Genomic DNA, 20,745 nt, shown 5'->3' with positions numbered 1-20,745 from the left:
CCATGTTGCAGGTTGATTTTAATGAACGAAAATCTCTGTATAAAAACATTTAAACTTTATCAAATGCTTTAAAAATACACACACACATAGATCCAAATCCAATACAAAACCTTTTGAACATCACCTTTTTTTCACCTCAGCATAATGTGTAAAGGATTTTTGGTTAAAACTTCACATGTGAAAAAAAGAAAACCCATAGTCTTACACATACACACACACAAGCGCACACAATCACAATGAGCAAGAACTAAAGTATATGCCAAGAGTGTGCATGGGACTGGGATGAATTTCATAAAGCTTATATAAAAGAATGCTACACGAGTAAAAGAACTTCCCATACCCAGAGAAGATGCAGAGAGGGGACGAAGAAAGCAGGGGTTAGTCTAACTCAATAAATAGTTTGAGAAGGTCATTCAAAGACAGTGAATGTGGGGAGTTACAGATAACCCCTAGTTTTTACCACTTCAAATTCTGTGAGTCTGATAACTGCTGATGCTTCAAGTGACTGTTTCCATTATCCGTAGGGTTGACTTATTCATCGGTATTTAGGTGTGGCTTATCCCTTTTGCTATTAATCCTTACTCAGGGTATGTCCTAGTCACCAGAAGAGTCACAGTGGGGGATGATGGCAGCACAGGGGACTGCAGGGGTGGAGGTCCTGGATGGCATTTAATGAGAGCCAGACTGCCTGGGTTTGCATTTCAGGGTCACGAGCTGCCTGTTACTCAGCCAGCACCTCAGCCACTCTGTGTCCCTATTTCCTCATCGTCAATTAGGCATCATTATTACCTACTTCATATAGGGCTATTAAGAGGATTTAAACAAGATAATCCATTTAAAGAATTTATCACATTGCCTGGCACAAGTAAATGTGCCATAAATGTGAACTAATACTATTAGTCATAGAATTACATGGGAATCAAAGAATCCTCTTCTATCTCCGTATTTCTCTACTCTGATAAAGTTTTTAAGAGGCCAATTGTGGCAAAAAGCCAGTATGTCTGATGCAAAAAAAAGACTGAGGATCTAGTCTTATGAATATAGATGCTCACTTTTATATTAGAAAAAAATTACGGAGTTCCCGTCGTGGCGCATCGGAAACGAATCTGACTAGGAACCATGAGGTTGTGGGTTCGATCCCTGGCCTTGCTCAGTGGGTTAAGGATCCAGCGTTGCCGTGAGCTGTGGTGTAGGTCACAGATGCAGCTCGGATCTGGCGTTGCTGTGTGGCTCTGGCCTAGGCCGGCGGCTACAGCTCCAATTGGATCCCTAGCCTGGGAACCTCCATGTGCCCCAGGTGCAGGCCTAAAAAGACAAAAGACAAAAAAAAAAAAAAAAAATTACATGGCTTCATACCACAAAATTTAACATTTTCCCATTAAGCATCATACAGTTCTTATCATCCTTATGCCCTACATACACCCTAAATGATACGGAGTTTCTACTGATATTCAACAATGGCGTCCAGAAGTTCTGACTAAGAAATAGTTGCAGAAATGCATGTTGGGCAGTTATCAAGTATGTGTCACAAGAGCTTGGGCCAACACGGATGGCTGGGATTCTGCCTCCAAGGCCTGGATTTTCACACACACAGTCGGATGGGTCACATTCCTGCAGCCCTTCGAATCTCCATTTGGGATCCCCTTCGAAAGGGGAGTTTCCAACAGGTGAAGGAAGCAGCAGCCACTGAGGTCGAAATGCCCCACATCTACTTCAGTATGATATGGTAGCTATCATTGGTTTCTGCTGTTAAAAAAAAAAAAAAAAAAAAAAGATTTTTAGTCACCTCTGAAACATAGCAGAAAAAACAAAATATGTGGTATGGTTCTTAAAGAAAAAAACGACTGGACAAAGGGTAGTATACTCATCACAGAATACTTGTAATAAACATGCATAATAACATGCCTCAGTTTCCTCATCTGCCCAGGCAAGGTGGACGAGAATGGCAGAGAGGCCTCAGCCACACTCTGTCTACTGGGATAATGACAAGCAGCTGATTCACACAGCGGAACAAGCTCTGATAATGCCACTCACACGCAGCAGTTAAAACTTTCCCTCTCTCATCAAAGAAGTAAAGTACTATTTAAAAAAAAGCTCAAATTCCTTTGAGAAAGACATTTGGCTTACTACTGTATTACCTTTCATTGTGTCCAGAATAAAACAGGCTTCTTCCTGAAAATTCTGTATCATCTGAAAAAAAGCAAGAAATTTTGCTGAGTTTTAAAAATTTTGGCTTGGAGTTCCCTTCATGGTGCAGTGGTTAACGAATGTGACTAGGAACCATGAGGTTGCAGGTTCGGTCCCTGGCCTTGCTCAGTGGGTTAGGTATCTGGCCTTGCCATGAGCTGTGGTGTAGGTTGCAGACGTGGCTCAGATCCCATGTTGCTGTGGCTCTGGCGTAGGCCGGCAGCCACAGCTCCGATTCGATTCCTAGGAGACTGGGAACCTCCATGTGCTGCAGGAGCAGCCCTAGAAAAGGCAAAAAGACAAAAAAAAAAAAAAAATTTTTTTTTTTTGGCTTGCCGTATCTATTTTGCCTATGTGATTTTTTTGTTTTTTTTTGTCTTTTTGCCATTTTCTTGGGCCACTCTCTCGGCATATGGAGGTTCCCAGGCTAGGGGTCTGTCTAATTGGAGCTGTAGCCACAGCCTACACCACAGCTCATGGCAACCCTGGATCCTCAACCCACTGAGCAAGGGCAGGGATCGAACCCGCAACCTCATGGTTCCTAGTCGGATTCGTTGACCACTGCACCACAACAAGAACTCCCCATGTTTTTTATTACATTGAAGTGAACAATAATCGTTGTTTTATTTTCTCTGTTTAGTTTTTAAAAATTGGAGTTCTCCTGTGGTAGTGGGTTAGGGATCTGGCCTTGTCACTGCAGCAGCTTGGGCTGCCGCTGTGATGTGGGTTTGCAGCCCTGGCCCAGGAACTTCCACATGCTGTGGGCATGCCGCCTGCCCCCTGCCCCAAAAAAGACACACAAAAACATTCTTTTTAAGCTAAGCATTTTAAAATAGCAATCTTAAATTGGAGTATGCATTTTCTGGGCTAATTTCAGGACCTTCCAAGGGGCACACAGATACAGACAGGCCCATATGGGGAATTCAACTTCCATAGCTGTTCTTTCCTAAAACTGCCTAAGAACCTCTTCGGTTTTACTTTCCCACTTTCCCTTCCCAAACTCCATTTTCCCATTTTTATAAAATAAAGGCACGGATATTTCACCCTCCTGGAGTCCTATGAAGATGCACTGCCCTGGGGCATAAAAGCCCCCCAGGATGCAAATGTGAATCCTAATGACTGGGGAGTAAAGTCTTGGGGAGTCACGTGGTTTCCAATTTTTGCCTTTCACCAGAATTGAAGAATGACCTAATCACAAATTGTCACATAACAGATGATTCAAAGTAATCTTTGCTAACATCACTGTGTAATTTTTGGCACATAATCCAAACATTGAAAAAGAAAAAAAAAAAAATACAGTGATGCTGTTATAGCAAAACTCCACCCCTTCCTGTCTCAATTTACATGAGTCAGGTTCCCCAGCACTTACATCCAGGGGAAAAAAACAGGATGGACTTGACCCTGAACTCTGTTTCATTCTAGCAATCAATAGGTGGTATTTATCTATAGGTGCGGGGAAGAGGGTAGAGAATCCCATCCATTTCATTCATAGATGTGCTTCTAATTTTCTGAAACTTCTTCTTCGTGTTTAATAATTACTTATCAAAACATATAATACATTTATGTTGTTTTAATCAATTGTATAATTATGGTGATAATTATTCAGTAGAAACAATTTTTCAATTTTTACTGAAACAATTTTTTGTTTCAAAGAAATACGGTAGGATAATAAAAGACAGTCAAATACAAAAAAAGTTACATTAAGATGAAATTTTATGGGGTCAATGAATGAAAATAGGAGTTTAAGGAAACAAAGAAATGATATAAAAATTCTGTCTAAAAAGTACATTCAGAAGGAGTTCCCTGGAGTTCCTGTTGTGGTGCAGTGGTTAACGAATGTGACTAGGAACCATGAGGTTGCAGGTTCGATCCCTGGCCTTGTTCAGTGGGTTAAGGATCTGGCGTTGCTGTGAGCTGTGGTGTAGGTTGCAGACTTGGCTCAGATCCCGAGTTGCTGTGGCTCTGGCTGGCGTAGGCCGGCGGCTACAGCTCTGATTAGACCCCTAGCCTGGGAACCTCCATATGCCGCAGGAAGCAGTCCTAGAAAAGGCTAAAAAAAACCAAACCAAACCAAACCAAAAAAAAGGAGTTCCCTGATGGCCTAGCTGTTTAAGGATCCAGCGCTGTCACTGCTGTGGCTTATGTTCAGTCCCTGGCTTGGGAACTTTGAATGCCACAGGCACAGCACCCACCCACCCCCAGCAAAAAGTAAATACATGATTTTTTTTTTTTGTTTTTTTTGCCATTTCTTGGGCCGCTCCCTCGGCATATGGAGGTTCCCAGGCTAGGGGTCTAATCGGAGCTATAGCTGCTGGCCTACGCCATAGCCACAGAAAAGCTGGATCTGAGCCGTGTCTTTGACCTACACCACAGCTCACTGCAACACCGGATCCTTAACCCACTGAGCGAGGCCAGGGATCGAACCCGCAACCTCATGGTTCCTAGTCAGATTCGTTAACCACTGCGCCACGACAGGAACTCCATGAATTTTTTTTTTAACAGATGACAGTAGTATTAAAGTTACTCTTATATTTAAGTTACATGGAATACAGTTAAAATAGTGAAATAACCATTTCATTTTTATTTTTTATTTTTTATTTTTTTTGTCTTTTGTCTTTTGTTGTTGTTGTTGCTATTTCTTGGGCCACTCCCGCGGCATATGGAGGTTCCCAGGCTAGGGGTCCAATTGGAGCTGTAGCCACCAGCCTACGCCAGAGCCACAGCAACTCGGGATCCGAGCCGCGTCTGCAACCTACACCACAGCTCACGGCAACGCCGGATCATTAACCCACTGAGCAAGGGCAGGGACCGAACCCGCAACCTCATGGTTCCTAGTCGGATTCGTTAACCACTGCGCCACGACGGGAACTCCACCATTTCATTTTTAAATGTCATATAACAATGAGACTTCCGGTCATGGCTCAGTGGTAATTAACCTGACTAGTATCCATGAGGACACAGGTTCTATCCCTGGCCTTGCTCAGTGGGTTAAGGATCCCGAGTTGCAGTGGCTGTGGTGTAGGCCGGCAGCTATAGCTTCACTTTGATCCCTAGCCTGAGAACTTCTATATGCATCGGGTATAGCCCTAAAAAGCCAAAAAAAAAAAAAAAAAAAAAAAAAAAAAAGTCATATAAAAATGCCCACAAATGACATTTTTGCAACTATTTAAAGCTAAAAAAATTTAAGTCATCCTAAAAATGTGCAAAAAGACCACTTTTAAGAATTATTTTAGGAGGTAAGTTAGCAACAATGTTTGCAAACCTCTTGTCTTAGAAAACCGACCACTCTGCCCCACAGAACAGTCCTTGCTCCTGTCATCTGCCCAGACAAATCACTGTCATCTGGTGATTGAGCTGTGCTGAAAACCCACCTCGTCACTGATGAGCACATGGATTCCTGTTGGCCCCTGCTTGTAGATCTGGCTGATCTGGCATGGGGAAATGCTGAAAAGCTGAGCGATTTTTTCCGTCAGTTCCACAGCTGTCAGTTCTTCTAGGTAGATGGCATGGTAAACTGCGGAAGGGAGAGAGCGATGGCACTCAGGACACAGTTCTCTGCTCTGAAAGGTAATCTGCTCACTGCGGAATGCCCACTTTTCTCAAGGACTCAGAGGAGAGACTTCCCAGACTCAAATCCCAGCCCAACCACCTGTGAGCTGTGTGACCTGGCAAGTTAACATCTCTAAGACTCCTTTTCTTCATCTAAATATTGGGAAGAGCAACAAATTCTACTGCAATGAGGAGACAACAGCTGTAAAACTTAAAACATGTAAAAGTGCTGAGAATGGTGCCTGGTATGTATTAGGAACTCAAGAAACTTTAGCAATTACCATTACTTCTAGCAAATGCTGAATCTGCTGTTTGATAAACTCCCATCACACATGCTCAAAAGTCATTTCTTCATCTTTCTTCACATCTGTCCTGGCCTGTCCAGAACGACCTACCGAAGAAAGTACCATTTGAGTCTCCATCCTCATGCTTCTGCTGCTGTTGCTGCTGCTGTTGCTGCTGCTCCCTCAATTGCAAGGATTCCTGACAAACATAAATGGTTAGCCTTGGGCGCACCATCCTAAGGAGGAAAAAAGGAAGGTGTTAGGCAAATTTTAAAGTTAGTCAAACATAAGTATGTTTTAAGTAAGAACCTATATGTCTACCTTAATACTCTAAGGCAGGAGATGAAAACTGGCAACGCAGCTCAGTTTCAAAGATGAAAACTTGGGCCAATGTGGCTCACTTGCTATGTTTTATTAGCTCCCCACTGGGGTGTGCGTGTGTGTGTGTGTGTGTGTGTGTGTGTGTGTGTGTGTGTAAGTGAATTCATTCCAATAGAAGACATCACTTAAACCATCATTTAAATCTTTGGCTCTCCTTGAAAATGGGCTCTGGCAATCCAAGGCCTTCCTTACAAGAAAAAACCCAGTCGGCTGTTCAACTTGCATGGGACATGCATTCTTCAGTACACTCCAGACTTGACTGTCCCTCATTTACATATGGCCTCTGTATTATTTGAGTTTGTGACCTTTGATGTAAAGGTTAGAAATATGCAAAATGTGTGGGCCACCATTTTATGAGTCGGGTTCAAATATGCGCCTTTTGCTTAAGAGCACCACTACGGTACGCTAGAAAACCTCATTTCCCTCATTACCTTCTCCTAAGCAGCTTTAGCCTTCTTTCCGTTCTTACTTCTTAGACAACCATATTCAATTACTTCTTGATCTAATCATCTTATTCCTTCCTCGTTCTAAATGCTCTATAGATAATAAATTCAAAGATGAAAGACCCATTCATTCATTTTCTCCCAGTAATCAACCCTTGAATACCATCTCTTTCCTTAAAAGTTTCCCACTTGATTCAGCATCTCTTATAATATACACAAACACTAACACCTGACAATCTGTGTCATTATTTAGTCACTGATTTGGTTGTGTGGCACTGAACTGTTGTTTTCTCCATCAGTAGTACTACTATCTATTTTAAATCCAAAGAGGGGCTAGAAATTACTCTGGATTACAAATAATACATGTGAGCAGAAACTTAAGCAATTCCTACCCAAACTTAAGAATGATCTTTTTCCGGTAAAACTGACTTGGGACCTTTGCAACCCAGGGTTCCTTCTGCATTGAACACTCTTCCCTCAAAGGACTCCCAAGTTTCCATCCTTCTCATAACTCAGTTTAAATACCTGACTCCTCAGAGAGGTCTTTCCTGACCACATTCTGGTTATTCTCTAGGTCACAACCTTGTTTTTGCTTATTTGTTTGTTTTTGTTTTCCTTCAAAACACTTATCATATTCAAAATACTTATTATTTATATCTTTATCTCTCTCCCCATCAGAAAGCTCATCAATGTACCTGCAAAGCCTAATGGCTCATAATAGGAACAGATCAATGAATATTTAATTGAATGAAAAAACTACCTGGAAATGAAAAATGGAATATCATGAGGAATTCCTTGGATCAAGTGTAGGAAAGGATGTTTTTCATCTTTATTTGGCATACAGCTGGCATTCAAAAAGAATGTTTTGACAAGATGTATTTTGGAATTCCCATTGTGGCTCAGAGGGTTAAAAACCCAACTAGTATCCATGAGGATGAAGGTTCAATCCCTGGCCCTGCTCAGTGAGTTAAGGATCCTGTGTTGCCACAAGCTGTGGTGTAGGTCACAGATGTTGCTCAGATCTAGCGTTGCTGTGGCTCTGGCATAGGCTGGTAGCTGCAGCTCCTATTTCACTCTTGGCCCTGGAACTTCAATATGCCAGAGGCGCAGCCCTAAAAAGACAAAAAGATGCATTTAGCTGTACAAAGAATATTGTGAAAAGTCCCTGAAACCAAATCCATTAGAACTCCAACCTGATGTTTTAACGCTAATTACATACCGGCCTTTTAATGCATTAAAAAGTCTGATTCCATCTGCAGGGCCACAGATTTGGATCACATCATCTCTAGTTAGTTTCAATAAATCTGCCCCTGGAATAAAAATAAGAAGGTGGGTGAGAAAGGCAAAGATTCTACTTGTTAATGACTTCTAAAATGGACTCTTTTACAAGGCACCGCATTGCTAGTCTGCTCCAGTCCATTATCTTTTGCATTGTAAATAAGGCCCTCATGTCCTGGCCCCTGCATCCTCTTCCACCTCAATTCCCATTCAATTAACTCACCCGCTTAACCCTACGCTTTCATCATACTGATCATGTCTCAGGAACAACCAGTTGTTCCTTCTGCCTGAAATATCCTTCCACTGTCTGAACAGACTTCTCATTCCGCGAGATTCGCCTCATGCATCACACGTGCTCCCTAACTCCAGACCCTCTCCTTTGTGTACACTTATCTACTGCATCACAAGTATTTTTTTTACCTTTTCTCAGGATTTTATTTTGACTCGGGTTTTGATACTCAGTGATGACGGATTTTAACTATGACTTATCCATTCGTATATTCCTACATATCTGATACACACAAGGTGCTACATCAAGGTGGAATGTGCAGAGAAAGTCCAGTAAGGTCTTTCTTTTTGAGTATTTCACAGCCTAGTTGCAGCTGGTGAGAAAGTCTAAAGGGGTCAATGAAATTCACTGAATCAGAAAAAGAGAGAGTTCCACCATAAGAAACAACACAGGGATACCAGGAGGCCCTAGAATGTAAAGGACTCCTAAGCTAGGGCGGGAGGGGGTAAAGGGTAAGCAAATGCACCTGAGAAGTTTGTAAAAAGCCTTGTGAAGGTGGAAAAACGGTTTCGATGCAACCACTGCTGAGCCTCCTGAGGTGTAGTTGTTGGCAAGAGGTTCTGAAAAAGGGAAAGCATTTTTTGGGTTAACTAAATAGACACCTCTTGAAAGGTCAATGTTACATTGTTAGGTAACAACAGCCAAACACACCCACACTCAGGCTGAGTTTCCTCAGAAGTTGTTTGGCAGTCTTCTTTCTCCAACCACACAAGATGTCCATGAAATTCCATCCTCATTTTCCCCACTAGACTGAAAGCACCTTAAATACAGCACAGTATCCCGTTCAATAAATTTCTTTTAGTGAATGAATGACTAATACTACCTAACAAATCGGGCATTTCTAATGAATCACACAGTCAACAAAGTATCATTAGACAGTGCAAATAACAGACATTTAACTTGAGACTTACATCTGTGACGGGAGGGGGCGGCTCTGGCTGGTGGTTCGGTGAACCATTTCTAAAGGAACATTTAAAAGGAAAGGATGAGTCCATGACACACTACGGTTGCCTCATTCTTCCTCCTCATCATGAGTCTTCAGCTAGATGTTTAAAGGAATCTGTCTACGTTCCAATTCTCACCCTGGGATCCAATACCTCTATTTTTTTTTTTTTTTCTGCTTTTTAGGGTAGCACCCATGGCATATGGAGGTTCCCAGGCTAGGGGTCCAATCGGAGCTACAACTGCTGGCCTACATCCTACATCACAGCCACGGCAACGCAGGATCTGAGCCTCATCTGCAATCTATACCACAGCTCCGGTGCGCCACAATGGGAACTCCTAAGATTTTTTCTTTATTACTGAAGAAACTGAAAAAATTAACAAAATTCCAGTAAGTTGGGGTTGATTAGACGAATTGTGGCATAAAAATATGTAACATAAGTTCATGAGAATATAAATGAAAAACATCAGAATGTAAAAGCAATCAATAGATGACTACAGTATGAAATATATAAATATACAAATACAGGAAAAATAGTAGAATAAAATGTATACAATGAAATGCGATCATATATAGTTTTATAATAAAATAGTTCCAAAAATGAGCACTAACTTTTGATCCAAGGGCTATCAACACACCCTGATTTTTCCCTATACTTCCTTTTGCTCTATAGATTGTTGCTCTTCCCTAATGTTTACTTTTTTTATGGGCGAAGAATTTGATCCCAGTAATGAACTAAATCACACAAAAAGAAGAGACAATTTTCAAACTTCTTTTTTTGGTCATGCCCACGGCATTAGGAAGTTCTGGGGCCAGGGATCCCAACACAACAGGGATCCTAAGCCACAACAGCAAGCTGAGCCACAGGAGTGATACCACCAGATCCCTAACCTGCTGAGCCACCAGAGAACTCCAATTTTACGATTCTCTCCCTCCCTCTTTTTTTTTTTTTTTTTTCTTTTTAAGGCTGCGCCTATGGCATATGGAAGTTCTCAGGCTAGGGGTTGAATTGAAGTTTCAGCTGCCAGCCTAGACCCCAGCCACAGCAATGCAGGATCCAAGCCAAGTCTGTAACCGACAACGCAGCTTGTGGCAATGCCAGATATTTAACCCACTGAGCAAGGACAGGGATCAAACCCACATCCTCATGGACACTATGTCAGGTTCTTAACCCACTGAGCACAACAAGGACTTCCAATTCTACCCTAGTTATCTATTGCTTCTATAATTTCTACCTTTTTTTTTTTTTTTTAGGGCCGCACAGAATATGGAGGTTCCCAGGCTAAGGGGTGAATGGGAGCTGTAGCTGCTGGCCTACACTACAGCCACAGCAACACTGGATCTGAGCCATGTCTGAGACCTACACCACAGCCCACGGCAATGCATATCCTTAGCCCACGGAGTGAGGCCAGAGATCGAACCTGTGTCCTCATGGCTCCTAGTCAGATTCGTTAACCACTGAGCCACGACGGGAACTCTACCTATTTTTATTCTTAACTAAATACTTAACTAAATACTTTCAGAAGTAGGATGAACATAGAGTCTGTATAGAATACGTGTTAAATGATGGGACTATAAGACAACTTTATTTTTTTGACTACGCCCACAGACTGTAGAAATTCCTGGGCCAGGGATCGAACACATGCCATGGCTGTAACCAGAGCCACAGCAGTGACAATGCCAGATCCTTACCCACTGAGACACAAGGGAATTCTAAGACAACTTTTGTAAACTGAAGCAAGGCATATCTGTACCAGCTTTCCATTATCTCCGATGGCAAAAGGCAATAATAAGGCAAGACTAAATGCATCCCATAGATAATTTGAAAAAAAATCACCTTAGCTCTCATTCTCATCCTCTTCCTTCAATTATCGAAGATTCATAACAATTAGGAATCATTCTTAGTAAGTAACCAAACAGATTTGGTTTTCATTTTTATTATTTTTCATTTTTATTTTTTGGCTACATTGGAGATGTGTAGAAGTTCCCGGGCCAGGGATCAAACCCACGCCACAGCAGCGACCTAAGCCACTGCAGTGACAAGCTGCTGTGCCACAAGAGAACTCCCAAACAGATTTTAGTGTTTATACAACTATTTCAACTCCCAGTGACACTCTCTGGTGAAAGTATGATCAGGAAGTAAAATAACCCTAAGATAAGCTATAAGAGGGAGAAGTGAAAACCCAGAAAATCGGTCCCTGGATCCCTAAATGCTAACCATAAATGCTATCTTCTAACAGGGAGAACGAAAGCTACAAAAAACACTCTTTTTAGTCTCCGCTGAAGATAATCCAAACCTCAGTTAATACATAAATCCATCAAAGACTGACCAAATAAAAGGACTTATTGACTTGGAAAAATTTTGTTGATGGAGAGATAATGAAAGAATACATAATTAGGACAAACACAAGCCAATTTCATTCCGCAACTTACCCTTCTCCAAGAGGAAAACTGCTGTGGGAACTGTTGAACCCAGGTGATGGGGAATTATTGACATACGTGATCTCGGGCCATGGAGAACACTACAAACAAAGGACAACTTAAACACAGAAGGGACAATGGACTAAAGAGTTCCCCCAAAACACTGTTACGCGAATGTCACATCTTTTTGTGCGTGTGTGTGTGTGTGTGTGTGTGTGTGTCTTTTTTGCCATTTCTTGGGCTGCTCCTGCAGCATATGAAGGTTCCCAGGCTAGGGGTCTAACTGGAGCTGTAGCCACCAGCTTATGCCAGAGCCACAGCAACCCGGAATCTGAGCCACGTCTGCGACCTATACCACGGCTCACGGCAACGCTGGATCCTTAACCCATTGAGCAAGGGCAGGGATCGAACCCGAAACCTCATGGTTCCTAGTCGGATTCATTAACCACTGCACCACAGCGGGAACTCCTGAATGTCACATCTTTACTCATGAGGCTTAATTCCTCAGAGGCCCTCGCAACTAAGAGGGAAAGTTTTGATCATGCTGATGGGACTCTTTTTTTTTAATTGGAAATATAATTGACATATATAACACGGTATTCATTTTAGGCATACGACATAATGATGCACTAGTTAGAAATCCTTTTACCTCTGTGAGTATCGTCGTCTCATAGGACGGTTGGTATTTCTCCTTCTCGTGAGGTGTTCGTTTCTCCATTTTTTCCCTGTCTGTTTTTTGCTTTCTATCTGCACCTTTGGGCTGAAACGAGAAATGCTTTGCTTTAAACTTACCTACTCACCATTCGACTCAACAATATTACTTCTACAAACTTAAAAAAGTCACACATGAAACAAAAAAGGTATGTACAATGAGGTAAAAAGACAAGATCTATCGTCACATCTAAGTCTGAAAATAGGAAATTTTAAATGTTTGATGGAGTTGAAATAGAATAAGAAATCTACAGCTACGGACATGGAAAAAAATCTCTAAAGCATATGATGAACTGAAAACAGTAAGCCTCAAAATAATTCATACAATACAACCCCATTTATGTCTCGAAGAAAAAAACATGTCTGTCTATGTACATGTGCATATAAGAGCACAAAAGGGAACCTGCAGACGATAACTGACGGTGGGTCCCTCTGGGAGAGGCTGGGGAGTGAGGCTCAGAGTGCTGATGGGGGACGGCAGTGTCATGCTCTGAGTACTGCTCTATTGATGAATCTGCTGCCATGAGGATGTACTTATCCACACGATCCCTTTTCCAAGGTCCCCTTCTCCCATGTCCATCCCTATTTAAATTTCCTTCCTAGGCGTCTCAGTAATAATTCAACAATGCTAACTTAACCTGAGCTTTCATAGTTTTTGAAAAGAGACAAGTTGACTTTCTGACTTGGTGCCAAAGGAAAGAGGAGGGAAGAAGTTCCAAGTGCCAGCACCGTGCCCAGGAATAATACCTTGAAGACTTTGATCTGGCAGCTGGCTGAGTGCAGGTGTTCAGTGTACTCCCCGTTCTCATTCTCCTTGAAGGTGTCGATTTGTACTCGAAATGGCACGCCCTTCTCTCCACCGTGTTTCCTCATAGTAAACTCTGTGCTAATACAATGCACCTGAAAAGAATACAACGTCCAGCCAGGTTTCAGTACTGTGAGCTAGCCAAACCAGGCAGCAACATCCCGGGGGCAACTACCAAGAGCAAAACCTTTAAAAAGTGTTAAGGACCTTAAAAAAAGTCATCAACCTTTAAAAAAAAAAACCTTTTACTCTCTTTTTCATCATGAAGAATTTGCACTCTCATAAGGAAATGAGGAAAAAAAATGATTTACAAATGCAAACAAAGTCAATGTACAGATGTAACGCTAACAAAAGCTACTACAAGTAATTAAATTCATTAACAGTTTCATGAAAGAGTTGACATAGAAGGTTATGTTTCCGCTCGGTGGGTTAAGGATCTGGTGTTGCCATGAGCTACAGTGTAGGTCGCAGATGTAGCTTGGATCTGGTGTTGCTGTGGCTGTGGTGTGACCCCTAGCCTGGGAACTTCCATAAGCTGCAGGAGCGGCCCTAAAAAAAAAAAAAAAAAAAAAAAAGCGTTTACTTGGAGTTCCCTCAGTGGTGCAGTGGGTTAAGAATCTGACTGCAGAGGTTCCCACCATGGCTCAGCAGAAACGAACCCAACTAGTATCCATGAGGATGCAGGTTTGATCCCTGGCGCTGCTCAGTGCCTTAAGGATCCATCGTTGCTGCAAGTTGTGGTGCAGGCTCAGATCTGGTGTGGCTGTGGCTGTGACGTAGGCTGGCAGCTGCAGCTCTGATTCAAACGCTAGCCTGGGAATTTCAATATGCAACACCTGCGGCCCTTAAAAAAAAAAAAAAAAAAATCCAATGGCAGCAACTCAGATTGCTGCAGAGGTTGAGAGTTCAATCCCCAGCCTGGCACAGTGAGTTAAAGGATCTAATGTTGCTGCAGCAGTGGCTCAGATTCAATCCCTGGCCTGGGAAAGTCCATATGCCACAGGTGCAGCCATTAAAAAAAAAAGGGTTTACTTAACATTGACTATCTGATGGGAAGCACTCAATAAACTACTGGCTCTCATTATTACAGATAGTGTTTTCAAGGAATCTACCCAAAGGGCATAATCAGATATGCACATTAAATTTTAAGTATAAAGATGCACAAAATAACTTCTTGGATAATAATGAAAATTAGGACAATCTTAATGCTAAATAGTTGTTAGGTAAGTACATCCGAAGAATAAAATATTATGCAGCCATTAGCAAGTATTTTTGATAGAAACAAACAAATAAATTGGGGGATTTAGAAGAAGCAGTTCAGAAACTCCTCATTGCTTTCAGGCACACATTGAGAAGCCTGCACTTGTTGAGAAGTTTACAGGCTGCAATCCTGTAAAGACACCAAATTCAACATGTTTTATCCTTTACGAAACAAACTGGTAGCAAGAGAAGCTCTTCAAAACTAGAATCCCATCTGCAATGTCTTACCTGAATAAACACAGATGTCCTCTTTGCAGGGTCCCAGAGGAATTCCACTGTATTTAGTTGGTTGGGATTAGCCCTAGGGTCGATTATACCCACAGACATTGGGATATCTGAGAAAACAAATGGGAATCATTGAACAATTCTGAGCGCTACTAGATTTAAATAAAGCACTGATTCTTATCTTATTGGTTCCTAGGTACCAAGATTTTTGGGTACCATATCCTAAACCTCTTATTGCCAATATAAAGGGTGATATTAGAGCCAAAACTGACTTAGGTACTTTCCTTCTGGGTATCTTTTTCTGCTTTAAATTTTTTTTTTTCCTCTTTGGGCCGCACCTGTGGCATTTGGAAGTTCCCAAGCTATGGGTCAAATTGGAGCTGTAGCTGCTGGCCTACACCGGCAGCCACAGCAATGCAGGAACTGAGCCGTGTCTTCAGCCTACACCACAGATTACAGCAATACGGGATCCCTAACCTGCTGAGCTAAAAAAATTTTAAAATACAACAATTTAAAAATAAGTTTCCTCTACAGCAGAAAAATAAATTAATTTAAAAAATAAATAAGTTTGCTGGAGTTCCCGTCGTGGCGCAGTGGTTAACAAATCCGACTAGAAACCATGAGGTTTCGGGTTCAATCCCTGGCCTTGCTCAATGGGTTAAGGATCCGGCGTTGCCGTGAGCTGTGGTGTAGTCCATAGACGCGTTGCTGTGGCTCTGTCATAGGCCAGCGGCTACAGGTCCGATTCGACCCCTAGCCTGGGAACCTCCATATGCCTCGGGAGCAGCACAAGAAATGGCAAAAAGACCAAAAAAAAAAAAAAAAAGTTTCCTTTTGGAATTCCCTGGTAGTACAACAGGATAAGGATCTGGCACTGTCACTCCAGTGGCTCTGGTCACTGCAGTGGCATGGGTTTGATCCCTGGCCCAGGAACTTCTACATGCTGGGCCAGGGATCAAACCTGCAAAATATTTATATATATATAAATATATATCTGCTTCACTTACAGGTTGCTTATTTATTTTTTTAATTTTTTTGGCTGAGCCCGTGGCATGTGGAAATTCTTGGGCCGGGAATCAAACCCACACTACGGCAGCAACCCAGGCCACTGCAGTGACAATGCTGGGTCCTTAACCTGCTGTACCACAAGAGAATTCCCACTTACAGTTTTAAGATTAGTGTGACTGCTAGAAGAAGACTAAGAGGATTGCTATAGAAGAATAAAGTAGAACGTCTGAATAAATGCAGAACCGAAGTAGGGAAAATTTAATGTAACGACTGATGTTGACTTATGAAGTTATTGCAGAATGCCACCACAGAGGGCCATGTCTTATACTCCAGAGGCAAGCAAGAATGAATCGGTTTTAGAACTTCGCCTTCCATTCCATATGGAAATGGAAACAACATCATTCCCTGACTTCTATTAATATGCAAATCAGGGAGATAAGGCCAGGCTGATATTTAGTATCATAACTATGCTGTAACTTTTCTACTGTTTTAGTGTCAATGATTCAAACAAGAAAGCATTGTGTTCCACTACACAGTATTAGCTGTGTTAGATTTATTCTAAAGTCAGCCTAGCAAATGGATAGCTGGATATCTGTATATGAACCAGTGTTTTCTCAAGTAAAACTAGTAGTACTTAGATTTGTTTAACAACTATCTTTACCAATAGGAGACAGTAACCAATAAGACATCAAAGACACAGATGCCAGGGTTAAAAGAATGTTCATGAAGAAAGGCTGAATATGTGTTTGTAAAGATCCTTCCCTTACGTCCTATGTTGAAGAAAAATAAATTTTACCATGTGTAGCAAAGGAGTAGGGGAAAAAACCAGAACTGCAAACCAAGAGACACAGATTCTAATTCCACATTTCTTACTTTGGGTAACGCAAACCACTATCTGGTTCCTAGGTGTTAGTTAAATTAAAAAAAACAACAAAAAAATGTGCATTTTGGGAAAAAAAACTTGGCCCCTTTTATATACTACACATACAAAGTATCAGATCCTGAGCAGCCAAAAGGATCCTGAAAAAAATAACAAAGCTTGAGGCCTTAGGCATCCTGATTTCATAACTCGCTACAAAATTAGTTATCAAAACAATTTGGTACTGGCATAAAGATGAACATATATACAAATGGAGCAGAACAGATAGCCCAGAAATAAACCCTCAAACATATGGTGAAATGATTTTTGACAAGGGTGCCAAGACCATTCAATAGAGAAAGAATAGTCTTTTCAACAAAAGGTGATGGGTGGCAGCTACAGCTCCCATTCGACGCCTAGCCTGGGAATTCATATGCCAGGGGTGTGGCCCTAAAAGACAAAAACAAACAAACAAAAACACCCACAGGAAACAAAAAAAGAAAAGGTGATGGGAAGACTAAATATCATATGCAAGGAATGAAGGTGGACCCTTCCTTTATATCATATACAAAAACCAACTAAAAAATGAGTTAGGCACCTAAACATAAGACTTAAGGAGTTCCTGCCTTGGCTCAGTGGAAATGAATCTGGCTAGCATCCATGAGGACGCACGCTCAATCCCTGCCTCGCTCAGTGGGTTAAGGATCCAGCGTTGCCGTGAACTGTGGTGCAGGTCGAAGATGCAGTTCGGATCCTGTGTTGCTGTGGCTGTGGTATAGGAAAGCAGCTATGGCTCTGATTTGACCCGTAGCCTGGGAACCTCCATGTTTTAGGGCAAGTGTGGCCCTAAAAACAAAAACAAAAAAACTATAAACTCTCAGAGGAAAACAGTAAGAAAAATTTCATGACACTGGATTTTGCAATGACTTCTTAGTATGACAACTGAAGCATGGGCAATTAAGAAAAAGAGATAGGAGTTCCCGTCATGGCGCAGTGGTTAACGAATCTGACTAGAAACCATGAGGTTGTGGGTTCAATCCCTGGACTTGCTCAGTGGGTTAAGGATCCGGCATTGCTGTGAGCTGTGGTGTAGGTCACAGACGTGGCTCGGATCCCATGTTGCTGTGGCTCTGGTGTAGGCTGGTGGCTACAGCTCCGATTTGACCCCTAGCCTGGGAACCTCCATATGCCGAGGGAGCGGCCCAAGAAATGGCAAAAAGACAAAAAAAAAAAAAAAAAAAAAAAGGATAAACTGGACTATATCAAAATTCAAAACTTTTTAGTAGGAATTCAAATTGGTGAAAGCACTGAGGAAAACAGTATGGAGGTTTCTAAAGAAAAATAGACCCGGAGTTCCTCTTGCAGCTCAGCAGAAACGAATCTGACTAGCATCCATGAGGACAGGTTCGATACCTTGCCTTGCTCAGTGGGTTAAGCATCTCGAGCTGCTGTGAGCTGTGGTGTAGGTCACAGACTCAGCTCAGATGTTGAGTTGCTGCGGCTGTGGTGTAGGCCAGCAGCTTCAGCTCCAATTCGACTCCTAGCCTGGGAACCTCCATGTGCCACAGGTATGACCCTAAAAAGACAAAAGAAACTAAAAAATAAAAACAAAAATAGAACTATCATATGACCCAGAAATGCCACCCCTGGATATATATCTGAAACAAACAAACCAAAAAACCACTCATCCAAAAAGATACACACACCCCAATATTCATAGTAGCATTATTTACAGTTGCCAAGACATGGAAGCAACCTAAGTGTCTTTCAACAGATGAATCGATAAGGAAGATGTGGAATATATATATACAACTGAATACTACTCCGTCATAAGAAATGAAATTTTCCATTTGCAGCAAACTGGATGGACTTTTGAGGGCATATGTATGTGCTAAGTGAAACAGATACTGTATGGTATCTTTGACACATGGAATCTAAAAAATACAACAAACTAGTGAATACAACAGAAAAGAAGCAGACTCATTGATACAGAGAACAAACTAGTGGTTACCAGTGGTGACAGGGAAGGGGGCAGGGGCAGTACAGGAGTAGGGGATTAAGAGGTACAAATTAATAGGAGTAAAGTAAACCATAAGCATATATTGTATAACACATGGAATAGAGCCAATATTGTATAATAACTATAAATTCAAACCTTTAAAAGTTGTGAGTCACTATATTGCATACCTGTAACTTACACAATGCTGTACATCAACTGCACTTCATTTAAAAAATGGTTGGAGTTCCCTTGTGGTGCTACAGGTTAAAAATCTGGTGTTGTCACTGCAATGGCTCGGGCTGCTGCTGTGACACGGTTTCAATCACTGGCCCAGGCATTTCCACATGCTGTAGGCACAGCAAAAAAAAAAAAAAAAAAAAAAAAAAATTTAAAACTAGACCTACCATATGATCCAGTAATTCCAATTCTGGGTATATACCCAAAAGAACTGAAAGCAGAGAATGAAATACTTATATACCCATGTTCATAACAGCAATATTTACAATAATAATTGTCTGCAATCAAGTCAAGTGTTTGCTGAGGGAATGAATGGAGAAACAAAATGTGGTAAACACGCACACGAGGAAGTTATTGTGCCTTAAAAAGAGGAGGAGGAGAAGTTCCTGTTGTGGCTCAGTGGTAATGAATCTAGCTCGTATCCATGGGGATCCAGGTTGGACCCCTGGCAGTGGGTTAAGGACATGGCATTGCTGTGAGCTGTGGTGTAGTCGCAGCTCAGATCCCTTGTTGCTGTGGTGTGGCATAGGCCAATTCGAGCTCTAGCCAGGAACTTCCAAAGGTGCAGCCCTAAAAAGAAAAAAAAGATGGAAATTATGACATATGCTACTACAATTCTGAGGATTATACCAAGTGAAATAACCCGTCACAAAAAGACAAATACTTATATGAGGCACCTAGGGTAATCACATTCAAACACACAAAATTAGGATGGCAAGAAGCAGGAGCTGGGGAGTGGTGGGATTGGGAAGTTTTTGTTTCAAAGACACAGAGTTTTATTTTTGCAAGATGAAAAAAGTTCCAGAGATGGATGGCTACACAACAGTGTCAACATACTTAATGCCACTGAACTGTACTCTTAAAAACGGTTAAAATGGTAAATTTTGTGTTAGGTGTATTTTACCATAAATAAATTTAAAAATCAAAAACAAACAAAAAAATCACCCTGAAGTAATGAAATCAATTGTTATGGAATGGCAGTGTCTTTCAACTTCAGTTACTGAATCATTATGACAGTAATTTTTTTTTTCTTTTTCCACTCCTTTATTGCTTATTTTATTTTATTTTTTTTTATATTCCCGCTATGACAGTAATTTTTTATGCTTGGTAATCACTTCCAGGTTACTGTTAATTGAGTCTCCCTGAAGCATTTTTTTTTTTCTTTTTGGCCATGCCCACGCCATGTGGAATCTGCTGGGCCAGGGATCAAATCTGCGCCACATCGGTGACCTACGGTATTGCAGTGACAATGTCAGATCCTTAACCCGCTACACCACAAGGGAACTCCCCCTGAAGCATATTTTTTGTGTGTGTCTTTTCAGGGCCTCACCCGAGGCATATGGAGGTTCCCAGGCTAGGGGTCCAATTGGAGCTGGAGCTGCCGGCCTACACCAGAGCCACAGCAACGTGGGATCCGAGCCACGTCTGTGACCTACACCACAGCTCATGGCGATGCAGGATCTTTAATCCACTGAGCAAGGCCAGGTATCAAACCCGTGTCCTCATGGACACTAGTTAGGTTCCTAACACTAAACAGCCACAATGGGAATTCCACCTCTGGAGTATTTTGAATCAAGGTAAACATCAAGAAAAGAAAACCAATTCTTAGACCATAGTTACAGGCATTTCCTGGGCAATAAATTCTCTCGGCTTACCTATGTCAAGAATTCTATCTCCGGGTCGGTTCCACCGCCAGCCCTCCAGCTGCTGGTGTTCAGTGTACTGCAGTCGTCTGTCATGGAACACTACACGGAATATACTCTAAAAGGAGGCAACAAAATCAAATGATAACAGGATCCCTTCAAAAATCAGTGCTGACACAGGAAAACTAGCAGGGGTCACCCCAGTTTGTTTCTAGACACAACC

General features: G+C 41.7%; 1 protein-coding gene across 4 annotated transcripts in view; it reads right to left on the bottom strand.

Moving 5' to 3' along the window:
• The window catches only part of TFCP2 (transcription factor CP2), a 63,656-nt gene continuing 42,911 nt past the window's right edge, over nt 1–20,745 (bottom strand). Inside the window, exons 4-15 of one of the 4 annotated variants that reach the window (XR_002341152.1) lie at nt 20,535–20,640; nt 14,780–14,886; nt 13,234–13,386; nt 12,425–12,535; nt 11,788–11,876; nt 9,323–9,371; nt 8,878–8,971; nt 8,064–8,154; nt 6,018–6,256; nt 5,559–5,701; nt 2,139–2,190; nt 1–1,746 (exon numbers count right to left, since the gene is read on the bottom strand). Coding sequence is in view for 3 of the 4 variants with exons in the window: in XM_021081711.1 (XP_020937370.1) it covers nt 1,709–1,746; nt 2,139–2,190; nt 5,559–5,701; nt 6,132–6,256; nt 8,064–8,154; nt 8,878–8,971; nt 9,323–9,371; nt 11,788–11,876; nt 12,425–12,535; nt 13,234–13,386; nt 14,780–14,886; nt 20,535–20,640 (1,158 nt within the window). In the remaining variant the exon portion in view is untranslated. The remainder of the gene's footprint in view (nt 1,747–2,138; nt 2,191–5,558; nt 5,702–6,017; nt 6,257–8,063; nt 8,155–8,877; nt 8,972–9,322; nt 9,372–11,787; nt 11,877–12,424; nt 12,536–13,233; nt 13,387–14,779; nt 14,887–20,534; nt 20,641–20,745) is intronic. The other 3 variants (XM_021081711.1, XM_021081712.1, XM_021081713.1) reach the window with 3 other exon arrangements.

Source organism: Sus scrofa, unplaced genomic scaffold (assembly GCF_000003025.6).
Source record: "Sus scrofa isolate TJ Tabasco breed Duroc unplaced genomic scaffold, Sscrofa11.1 Contig2094, whole genome shotgun sequence".
In the NCBI taxonomy this organism is placed as follows: domain Eukaryota; kingdom Metazoa; phylum Chordata; class Mammalia; order Artiodactyla; family Suidae; genus Sus; species Sus scrofa.
Note: the sequence above shows the minus strand (reverse complement) of the source record. Positions and strands in the feature narration are given on the sequence as shown.